At 38.2% G+C, this 11,427-nt stretch overlaps 2 protein-coding genes across 2 annotated transcripts; one reads left to right on the plus strand and one right to left on the minus strand.

Annotated features, from left to right (window-relative positions):
- Nucleotides 1-1,692: 1,692 nt before the first annotated feature.
- LOC126801657 (dnaJ protein ERDJ2A-like) lies at nt 1,693-5,861 on the minus strand. Its single transcript, XM_050529078.1, has 10 exons — nt 5,625-5,861; nt 5,429-5,524; nt 5,121-5,241; nt 4,900-5,006; nt 4,584-4,798; nt 4,240-4,417; nt 4,038-4,157; nt 3,800-3,886; nt 2,895-3,005; nt 1,693-2,649 (listed from the first exon to the last, which is right to left on the minus strand). The coding sequence occupies exons 1-10, from the start codon at nt 5,808-5,810 to the stop codon at nt 1,816-1,818; spliced, it is 2,055 nt and encodes a 684-aa protein (XP_050385035.1). The 5' UTR covers nt 5,811-5,861; the 3' UTR covers nt 1,693-1,815.
- A 2,031-nt stretch (nt 5,862-7,892) lies between these two features.
- LOC126801658 (uncharacterized) lies at nt 7,893-10,974 on the plus strand. Its single transcript, XM_050529079.1, has 8 exons — nt 7,893-8,323; nt 8,513-8,610; nt 8,714-8,793; nt 8,915-8,956; nt 9,039-9,166; nt 9,606-9,786; nt 9,934-10,112; nt 10,226-10,974. The coding sequence occupies exons 1-8, from the start codon at nt 7,929-7,931 to the stop codon at nt 10,734-10,736; spliced, it is 1,614 nt and encodes a 537-aa protein (XP_050385036.1). The 5' UTR covers nt 7,893-7,928; the 3' UTR covers nt 10,737-10,974.
- The last annotated feature ends 453 nt before the right edge of the window (nt 10,975-11,427 follow it).

The raw sequence follows: 11,427 nt of genomic DNA on the forward strand, positions 1-11,427 counted from the left end.
TGCAGGCAAAAACCAGAATTTTTCTTCCTTGTGAAACGGGAAGAAGGGGGCATGAGGAAGGGCGTCGATTAGGCCATTATCTCGTTTTTAGTGTCACCCCAGCTTGGAATGTTACAATGTCACTCTCTTGTATATCTTCTTTGCCTTTACTGTGGCATTTAACTTCTATTGATATTGAAGGCATCCTTGTCAAGACCATCTCAACATCTTGTACTTGAATGGGAGAGAACCCAGCAGTATGCGAAAGTGAATCAGCACGGTCTTGCAGGGACATATCCTGAAGCTCCTGAAACACTCTAAGCTACAAATAAAATAAGAATAGAAGTTAATAACTATCAGGAGTAGCAACTAGCAATGCAGCACTACCAACCCCAGCTAGGGGAGTAAGATTGTCCAAAATGTGACTATTTTTTTAATTCTTATGTGAGTTTCTTTTCGTCTTGAGTGTAAATCTTTCGAATATGTATCTTTATATTGGGAGTGTCTTTCCCGTGAGAGTTTTCAATTTTGAGTATATGTCTAACTTGAGCATCATTTCAGTCCTTATGTGAGTATTTTTATGTGTTGTTTTATGGTGCGAGTGTATTTAGATGTGTAAGTGTTTTCCAATGCGAGCGAGTGTTTTTTTCAATTGTGAGTATCTTTTATATTCTTATGTAAGTATCTTTTCCGGATTGAATGTAAATCTTTCGAATGTGTATCTATTCCTTCAAGTGTGAGTGTCTTTCCAATGAGAGTTTTCAATTTTGAATATCTTTCTAACTTGAGTATCATTTCAGTCATTGTGTTAGTCTCTTTCTGTATTGCTTCCTGATGTGAGTGTCTTTAGATGTGTGACCGTCTTTCCAGTGCAAGTGAGTGTTTCTTTCAATTGTGAGTATCTTTTATATTCTAATGTGAGTATCTTTTCGGGTTAAGTGTAAATCTTTCGAATGTGTAGCAATTCCTTCAAGTGTGAGTGTATTTCCAGTGAGAGTTTTCAATTTTGAATATCTTTCTAACTTGAGTATCATTTCAGTCCGTATGTGAGTATCTTTCTATGTTACTTTCTGGTGCAAGCGTCTTTAGATGTGTGAATGTCTTTCTAGTGCGGACGAGTGTTTCTTTCAATTGTAAGTATCTTTCTAAAGCGAGTATCTTTTCAATTCATATGTAAGTATATTTACGTGTTGAGTGTAAATCTTTCGAATGTATAACTATTCCTTCAAGTGTGAGTGTCTTTCTAGTGAAAGTTTTCAATAGTTCTTATGTGAGTATATTTGTATGTTGTCTTGTGGTGCTGAGTGTATTTTGATGTGTGCATTTCCAACGTGTGTATGTTTTTTTTCAATTGTGAGTATTAAATCATTGAATTTTCAATTCCCTTCCAGATAAATAAACGTGCCGGTAGTATTAATAGAAATCGGACAAAACTACAGTGAACCAAGATTGGGATTAGGGTTACTTAGCGGGGTAGACAGATCAAAACGGACGGAAATGTAACCCGAAATATACACAAATTATAATGAGGTGTCGACTTCAGTTGTTTATGTCTAGGATTTCATGTCTCCATCTAGCATTTTCCAATGAGTAAAAACTTTTTTTTCCAAGGAGATCAATAGCAAAATGTCTAGTATTTCTTTTATAAGGAACTGAACTTCAATGGGTTTGGATCCCCACGTATTTAGTATCGAAACTACTAAAAACCTGCCAAAATCAAGAATGTAAACTTATGGTAACATGGTAACTATCATTGTGGTGGTTGTTTAATTCTTTCACCGAATAAAAGATGGATGAACAAAGAAAACAGAAAGGCTAAGCTTTACTCAATGTGTTTTATTCCTCCTCTGAATCTGAACCTTCTGAATCTGTGCCTTCTTTGTGTGCATCGCCATTTGCAGCAGGGCCTTTCTGTTTTGTATCCTGTTGTTCATCCGCCTCATCTTCACTGTACTCACTCTCATAATCCTCGTCGTATTCCTCGTCATCAACATCTTCCTCCTCTTCAATCCCGTCCTCTGTAATTGGTCCATCTTCCGCAAAACCGCCACGTGTACCAGCTCGGGTACGCTTCAAAATCTTTACCTTCAAATTTGTCCTTCTATCACAACCAAGCCAAGAGTCGCACAGACAGTAACACGTCAAATTGTAGTTCCCCTCTGCTGGGGCAGGTAACTTGCCAGTTACCAATCTAGATCCACTCTTCACCTTGTCAATGGTTTCTTTGACAGCGGCACTGATCTCCTTCATGTTTGCTCCTGAACCCTCCATTGTCTCCTCAATTGTCTTGGAAGCGGCAGTAATTGCTGCAGCTTCCTCCATGAAATTTACCTTCTGCCAGAACCAAACATTATTGGAAACACTGTCTGCAAGCAAAAACCAGAAATTTTCCTCCTTGTGAAACGGAAAGTAGGGGGCATGGGGAAGGGCACCAATCAAACCATTATCGCGTTGTAGTGTCACCCAAGCATTAACAGTGACAATGTCACCCTCTTGTATACCCTCTTCACCTTCAGTCTCACATTTAATGTCAAGTGATATGGAAGGCATTGCTGCTAAAACCATTTCAACATCTTCTACTTCAGCGGGCGAGAAACCAGCAACTTGAGAAAGCAACTCAGCACGCTCTTGCATAGACATATCGCAGAGCTCCTGAAACACTCTCACCTTCTGCAAATGAAAGAACAAAATTTCGTTAGAAAATTAAGTCTAGATATACTAATTGATTGGATCTACTTGTGCATTTAGTCTCAGAAACAGGATTCACAAACCTCTTTGTATTGATAACTGATAGAATTAGACAGTATTAAAAGCAGCAGCTATGCAAATTAGAATCTTTTAGCCGTAAGCAAGATAAAGATAATAGTATCCAGCATGAAACGGTCCAAGTCCAAACTCCACAGTAAGACTATTACCTTGCGGCCTATCTTTTTTACAACAGCCTCACTAAAATGTGGCAGCTGTAAAAAGGGGGCAATGCCTTCACTTGATCCTCCAGTAGCTTTCCTTGCACTTAGTGGAACAGCCTGCAGTAGATAGGTCATTGGAAAAGACCCTGAATTAGTCATATTTGTTGAAGCTAAGTGGATCCAGCTACGTGCTTACAATATAAATTGCCATTTCTTTGATAGAAGGAATGAAAAGGGATTCTACTCTTTTTGCAAAGTCAAACAAAAGAAATAAATATAGGTAACTTGATTGCCTAAATAAGGATCCACAACATAACATTTTTTAACTTGATGTATGTTTCACGAGTGGTAAGCAAAATTCAAATTTTTTGGGACTAATATTTTGGTCAAATCACATGCAATTGGTAAACCATAAATGCGCCTTTGCTTAACACTTCAAGATGTTACTATTCAAAAGCATAAGCATCAATGTCTGCAGCAAAGAAAATCCTATCACTGACATAGATTTAGGGGTGAAGTAACATTCATCCTCCAGATTATTTCCGAGTACAAAGTATATTTCAGAGATTTCTCCACATTTCAATCAATATTTATATGGAAGGAAATTGAAGAGAATAAAATCTAGAGACATAGAGCACCAAAACCCAAGCATGAGTCTACCACTAGCAAAGCAAACACTCACTACGCAACCCACTAGGGATTGTAAGTAGGCCCACATCAATTAACATATCCATATCAATATATACAGATATTCAAGCATACAATTTAGACTGTTCAAGTTATATTACTTCGGTAGACTTATGCTGTTATAATTATTCTTTTTTTTTTAATTTCATTGAAGCTTTTCCGTGTGTGCACCCACAGACAGATAGAGACAGAAGTGCTAATAAAACGGGATGGTAGACAATCACCTGAATTATGCACTGAGAAAGTTCAACCACACCAATAGCAGGCCTCAACCATCCCTGCCCCTGAGCATTGCGTGGAACCAGTGCCATCTACACAAAGTAAAGCATGAGTAAAAATGGCCTAACACACCAAATGTGAGTTCTCAAAAACAGGCTTAAGGAAAATCACAGATTTAGACCTCCAAAAGGACTTCTATTAGAGCCTGTTAATAAAATGCAAGACAAGAAATGAAGAGACCACCTTCATCAATTCTTCAAGGAGGCGAGGAGCAAGTTCCAGAACATGTTTAAAATCACCTTGCAGGTATGGAGATAATGATGCTGTCTCACGAGTTAACTGTGCTTGAATCAACAGTTCAGTCTGCATAGAAAGCGGCATATGGATAAGCAAAAGGATGATTAGGACACAAGTAAACATAGTTATGTCTCAGAGCACTAAATACCTTTACAAGTGCTGGATGCTGCTTCCAAAATTTTGCCTGCTCTTGCTTAATGTTTTTGAGGTCCAGATTTAGTTCACTCCTAACTAGCATAAAAAGCTTCTGGAGGGGTTCGTTGTCTGTTCTACGAATTGGAACTTCAGTATACTCTGCAGCCTTTATGAAGACGTCCATCACTTTGCTGTGTATTCAAGTTATCTTGTAAGATCAATGAAATTATTAAGAAGACCACAAAAGCTACACCAAATCCATTAAAATATGAAGGAAACTAGAATATCTAAACAAGTACGTCACTAACTCTTAATTTGCTTTGTTGTTAGACATTCATTAGTGAAAGAATTTAGTACCTGGGAGCCAGAGAAGGCTTCATAAAGTAATAGTAAGTGGACAATGTATGGTGCATGACATAGTTGCCAGTATATTTTGCCGACTTTGAGAGATAGACAACAGCTATTACCAAGGGCAAAAGAATGCAAACACCAACAATCCCGAGCAAGAGTAAGCCACCATTTTGCTTGCCTTCTAGTAGGAATTGGGGAAGAGCTATTCCCATTTGAAACCCCTATTTGAGTAAAAGCATAATGTTCAGTTTCAAACATGCTAATTCGACTTGATATTGAAAGTAAGCAGCTATATGTTTCCAATAAAAGAATTACATGTTACCTGTCTGCCATCTGGATGGCCATACTTTTCATAATTTTCACGAGATACCGGATCTGTCAAAGCCTGATAAGCCTTCACTATTTTCTCCACAAAGTACTCGTTGGCCTCTGAAAAAAGAAAAAAATAATAATGGGTAATGTACACAAGGTATCCTGAAAGTCTCCATCCTTCAATTTGTAGTATGATAAGCATGCATAAATTGAGAAACAAACAATTTTAACCTTTATCTGGATTTTTATCTGGATGGTATATCACTGAAAGCTTCCTGTACGCCTTCTTTATTTCAGACTCTGGAACTCCAGGTTCCAGACCGAGGATATGGTATGGGTCAAAAATTTGATTCTGAACGAATATGTATAAGAAAAAAACATATGAAACGCTATCTTCAAGATACTTGGTGAAAGGAAAGAAAAAGTTCGATATCTGATATAACAACCCATTTCCCCAATTCTATAGCATTCAGATGACAAAATCACCGCATATAAGAATGAATTTGATTCATGATTCAAAAGTCAATCAAAATGTTTACCTCCACGCTCTGAGTCTTGATGTAATAAACCAGGACTATCATGACGACCCAAAGCAGTACTAATGTCAAGTTACTGCATGTTGAGAAGTTTGAAATCTGCAAAAAAAAAAAAAAACCATGACCACGTCCAATCAGACACAATTCAATGTTCTCAAAACAAGGACCGGAATGCCCTGATCAGAAATAAGCAACTTACACGCTTGAACAACGACCTACGGTACTTCCCCGAACGAGAGCAGTCACTGCACTTGCAGTGGATGCTCTTTGTTTCCTTTGAGGCAGCACTACACAGCTTTATAATCGTGTAGGGCACTAAAGCCAGTGCCATAATGGTCAAGATAAAAATAGGAAACAATGCATTATTCTCCTCCGAAGCGGCCATTGCAACTCTCTTCCAACAGCCCCTCGGATACTGATCCTATTCCTGCATAACCAACTCCAATTAATCACTACAATCACACAAAAACCAAACAAAATCACATCATTCACCACATAATGACCTCAAATCTACTCCACAACACAGCGAAAACTAATTCGAGCCTAAAAATAGATCGAAAGCTCGAATACTAAACCAAATTAGAATATAAACAACGAAAATAAAACCCTAGATTGTGAAGTTGATCAAGTCAATGACTAGTGATACCGAAATGGAGGCAGTCAAATTCAACACTGACAGTTAAAACCTGCCCTAAATATACACAAAAATTTGGATAATCGATTCGAAAAATGTAATCAGGGAGATTCCAAAACGAAAATTGAAACGCATGCAAACCAATTGAGGCGCAGATATGAAGAAACTAGCTCTTATTCTAGCTCATTCTTGAGTTGAATGAAATAAATGATAGAGGTGGATTTGAATTAGGATTGAAAAAAAAAACGAAGAGAGAGAGAGATGTATATGTTGCCTGGGAATCGTGAAGCTCCGGAGGTCGGCGATCTGATTTCGGAGGGGGCTCTGTGTCCGTAAGAAGATTGAAGAAAACGCTCCAGATGGGGAAGAGGAGCTTCTTTTTTGGGGTTTTATTTGGTTTGGGATCCAATTCGGTGTGACCCGAACGACGTGTCGTATATAAATAGTGGGTTTTGTGAGGAAACTAGGAAAGTTCGCTGCCAAAACATTTTTAGTTAAAAACTTCTATGGTATTTGATTTATTACTACTTGGACAATTTGGTACTTCATGTATAACAACTCTGATCTATAAACTAAGACTAGTCATCTTTGCTCCATAACAATTGTGACTTGCTCTTGTGTATTCACACTTCTCTCTGCCTTTTTCCTTTTGATTTATATATATTGGTGTTGTTTTGAATGTGGGTAGTAAGTAGAGTTTTTGTTGGACTCTATGTAATGGATGCCTAATTTTTAATGTAGTGATGCAATTTTGGAACATGGTAGAGATGTAGCTATACTAAGGTTCATGATATAAGATAGTAAGGATAATGACAAAAAGGCTAATCAATAATAGGCTCAAGGGGTTAAACTAAGGGATATGAACTCATGCATATAACCATGGGAACAACGGAAATTTGGCTATAGTGGTGAATTCTAATGTGCCTCTTATCCTTTCCAAAAGAACGGTTATGTATTGACTTTAAGTTTCGAAAAGTACAAGAGTAACTTCTAACATTTTCTAGTCCATTAAAGAGCTATGACATATAAGTCAACCAAATAAGTCATATGAGGTTATCTAAGCATATGAACCAAAAAGAGATAGATCATGTTAACTCAAAAAAAGAAAGCACATATATATAAAGGCTCAAAAGTTCATAATAAATTCATATGAATCATAAGTTAGTCCATGCTCAAATAATCCGTACCAAAGTTATCAAGCTATATCTACTACACATACATATGCAAGTGATATAACTCGATTAACAAAAGAATTCATAGCATATTATCTCGATTCCATGCTCATCTTGTTCCACATTTTTATAGATTAGATTCATCCATGATCATTGACCGGGCTTCCTAAGACTCAAGAACAAAACAACAATTTAAAATTACCCAAAAATTACAAAATAAAAGACTCAATTACACTAAACCTCCCCCCACACTTGAAAATGCACATTGTCCTTAATGTATAGCACTCTAAATCATGCAATGAACAATTTAATTGTGAATGGAATGGTTTCTACGACTCGATTCTAACATACAAAAACATTAAAAATAGTTGAAAAACGAAATAAAAGATAGTTAAAAGTTTGAGAGAGCAAATATAATTGGTGTCTATTCCATATGGACTTTTTTATTTGGATTGCAATCACTAAGACGAGTAATGAAAGATCTCGCTCTTATTTCTTCTACCAAAATAGGCTTTTGATCGAGTCGAGAAAATATAAAAAGATGTAAAAAAAATTTAAAAAAATATCCATAAAATTGGAATTTAAATGCCAATCCACATCGGATATGACTCTCCGTCGTCTCTCTCTCTCACTCCGTCTCATCCTCAGTTCCTCACACACTCTCTCTCACATCGACGACAGACCCCGTCGGCTTGTAATGGCCACCCCAACCGACCCAACAACCCCCCGCCACCCAAAGCCCATCGCCAACCTCTTCTCCCTCTTCGCCGCCCCCAAAACGACGCCGTCCGACTCCTCCCCCATCGCCGTAAAGCGCCTCGCCTACTTCTTCCCCATCTCCCCCAAACCAATCCTCCTCTCTCCCCTCCCTCCTCCTCCTCAGCCCGCCGCCGTCAACACCCCCGCGCCGGCGCCGGCGTCGGAGTCCAAATCGTCGACTTTCCCCGGGAAGATTAAGGTCGCCGGTCTGAGTTCGATGATCAAGGGCAGTGGGCCCGCCTTTGTGGGCCAGGTCTTCAGTATGTGCGACCTCTCCGGCACTGGGCTCATGGCCGTCACCAACCAGTTCGATATTCCCTTCATTTCTCAAAGGTCCCAACTTTTCTAAACTCTTGATTAAAAAAAAATAAAAATAAAGTATTTTAATTGTTTGTATCATTGTGTGTGTTTAATTTGAGCTTGGAGATTGATAAAGATAGTGTCTTTTGAGCTTTGAGTGTTAAGTGTTTGAGTTGTTATGAGCTGAATTTGTGATGCATTGTGTGGTTTTGTGGTTTGTAGGACTCCTGAGTGGCTCAAGAAGATGTTTGCTTCGGCTACTAATGGCGAGAGGGATGACGGCCCGGTGTTTCGGTTCTTTATGGATTTGGGGGATGCAGGTACTACTTTTGGTGTGTTTTGGGTGTTATTATAAGTGATTGGAGTGTGTGTGTTTTTGGTATGGGGGGTTGCCTGCGTTCTGACTGAGGTTGTTGTTGTTAGTTACGTATGTGAAGCGGCTGAATATTCCGAGTGGGGTGGTGGGTGCTTGTCGTCTCGATTTGGCTTTTGAGCATTTTAAGGTAATCCCTTCTTGTGCTGTGATTTGTATCTAGTAATTCGTCAATGCATTAGTGCTGGTTTGGTTGTGTATCAGTGAAGTCCGTGTTAATTAGTAACATGGTTCACTTTTTGTTATTGCAGCAAAAGCCCCACCTATTTCAGTTTGTTCCAAATGAGAAACAGGTATGATATGAGAACCATCTTCTGTTATATTATAGCATTTTTTTATATATATGATAGTATTGCTGAATAATTTCAATGACAGGTCAGGGCAGCTAACAAGCTTCTAAAAGGAAATGCACAGAATGGCAAGTGCATAAGGGTTGACGGTGTCCCAGTTTTTAGTGCTCAAAATTTGGATATTGCAATAGCAAGTCCAGATGGGATCAAATGGTGAGTTCTGCACTTCTGCTTCATTTCTAATTTTCCCAACGAGTATCTGATCAAACTGCAGTGTTTAACCAAATGCAAATATATTTTCGTAAAAGTAGGCTTAGAAGTTACTTTGGACCTTGAATAATATTTGTGCATATTGAGATGTCAATCCCATTTACCTTCTCTTTTTCTTTTTTCATTCAGTTTTATGTTTTATGCTTCTTTCTGGTTGAAACCTAATAGACTGTTGGGGCTTCCCTTCTATTTGTGTGTATTAAGAAATAGTCAATTAGGTATAAGAAAATGTATACTTCTTAGAGTACTGATTTATTTCTTAACCAACTGAAAGCTGACTTTTTTGTTTCTTAAGTACTTGTTCTTTTGTCAGAAACACTTGTTTTATTATAGTTCAATTCAGAATAGCTGATGCTTTGGTTCGTTACTGTTTTTCCAACAGGTATACCCCCTACTTTTTTGATAAAAACATGCTTGATAACATTCTTGAGGAATCCGTAGATCAACATTTCCATACTTTAATTCAAACTCGGCACATGCAGCGACGAAGGGATGTGGTTGATGACAACTTGGCTGCAGAAGTGATTGAAGAGATGGGAGATAATTTATGGGAACCTCCTGAGGTATGAAATCACATTATATATATGTTGAAATGAGCAAGCAGTATTGTAAAATTGAGATGTTATGTAAGTACTTTTGATTAAATACTGTACAAACCATCTAAGTTCACAATTTTTTGGTTCTCACGTATCTTATTTATTTCTGGACAGGTTCAAGAAGTGATGGATGAAATAGGGAATCCTGGAATACCATTGAGCGTCATATCAAAAGCAGCTGAAATGCAGCTTCACTATACAGTCGACAAAGTTATTCTGGGTAATAGGTGGCTAAGGAAGGCAACTGGCATTCAACCAAAATTTCCTTATATGGTCGACACTTTCGAGAGAAGGTATTCCATTTGCTAGTTTGAGTAATTTACACGCCTGCATCAATTTTTTTTTTCTTTTTCTGATTGGATGTATGTGTCCATAACTTTTTTTTTCATGCCTTATCATACGGCAGGAGTGTGGCCTCTTTCCTTCGAGCTTCCGAGTCGACCATGTGCCTTTCCGATTCTGAAGCTGTTGATGATCACAAGGATTCTCTACAAACTAGCACATCTGAGATACAAGCAAAGGATGATGTGCAGACCAACACGAGAAGCAAATCCAGCCACTGGTTTCCTTTTGGAGATTGGTTTAGTCATATGTGGTTGAAACAAAAGGATAAAGATGGAATCTTATCCACACAATACATAGATGAGACCTCACAACTAAATGTGCACCTTCCTAAGATTACAATGGTTGGCATTTCATCAACTGGTGAGGCAGGGACCATGAGTAGAGAAAGTGTAAGGAAAACAATGGATGACTTAACCAAAGAACTGGAGCAGACGGATCCAGAAAAGGCCAGTGGTATTGAGGCCACTAATGAGTTTAGATTTGAAGATATAGATCCACTTTTTGTAGCAAATGTGGGTGATTACTATTCTGGCAAGGCAAAGGGTGGAGCACGATTTAGGGTACGTGAATGAAACAGTTAAGAGTTCCACTTACTCACAAGCAGGTGACATTTTTGCTCCTTTGGATATAGTAGTGAATAGATATGCGACCCCCTGCCAAATATGAAGAAAATGCATTGTGAATACCATGTATTCTTTCATGCTTTTGGATGTAGTCATGTAGAATGTGTCTCACCATAAGAAGTCTGCGAATTGGTGTAAAATGGTATATCATATTCAATATGAAGCTGTCAGAGATTGTGATGTGGTACTATCTATTGTTTTCGTTTCTATTTGTTAAGGGTTCGTGTCGATAGAAGTAACTGTTGGACTTACAGAAATGTTGCAAAGAGGAATATAGTTTATTGTTGTCCAACCAGTTTTCTAACAAGTTAATGTTCCTTACAGTAACCAATTGGTGATGAAATAATATGGTGTAGATAGCACAAAGGAGGGTCAAAGATGTTTACTAACTACTGCAAGTACAAAGATGATCACAAACAACAAAAAAACAGGAATCTACTGTGTTTATGGTGTGGTGGTGATGGTGATGCCGTGGTGGTCGTGGTGGTGGTCGTGGTGGAGATGGTTCCCTTGGTGCTGTGGTTGTGGGTGCCTTGTACACATCTCCTAGTGTTCGACACTTCTTTCTCCCACACCATAAAGTGGTTTCCAATTGACGAAAAAACAAATAAATGGATAGTTTCATCAAAAGAAGCAAAAT

The sequence above is a fragment of the Argentina anserina genome, chromosome 7 (assembly GCF_933775445.1).
Source record: "Argentina anserina chromosome 7, drPotAnse1.1, whole genome shotgun sequence".
NCBI classification, from domain to species: domain Eukaryota; kingdom Viridiplantae; phylum Streptophyta; class Magnoliopsida; order Rosales; family Rosaceae; genus Argentina; species Argentina anserina.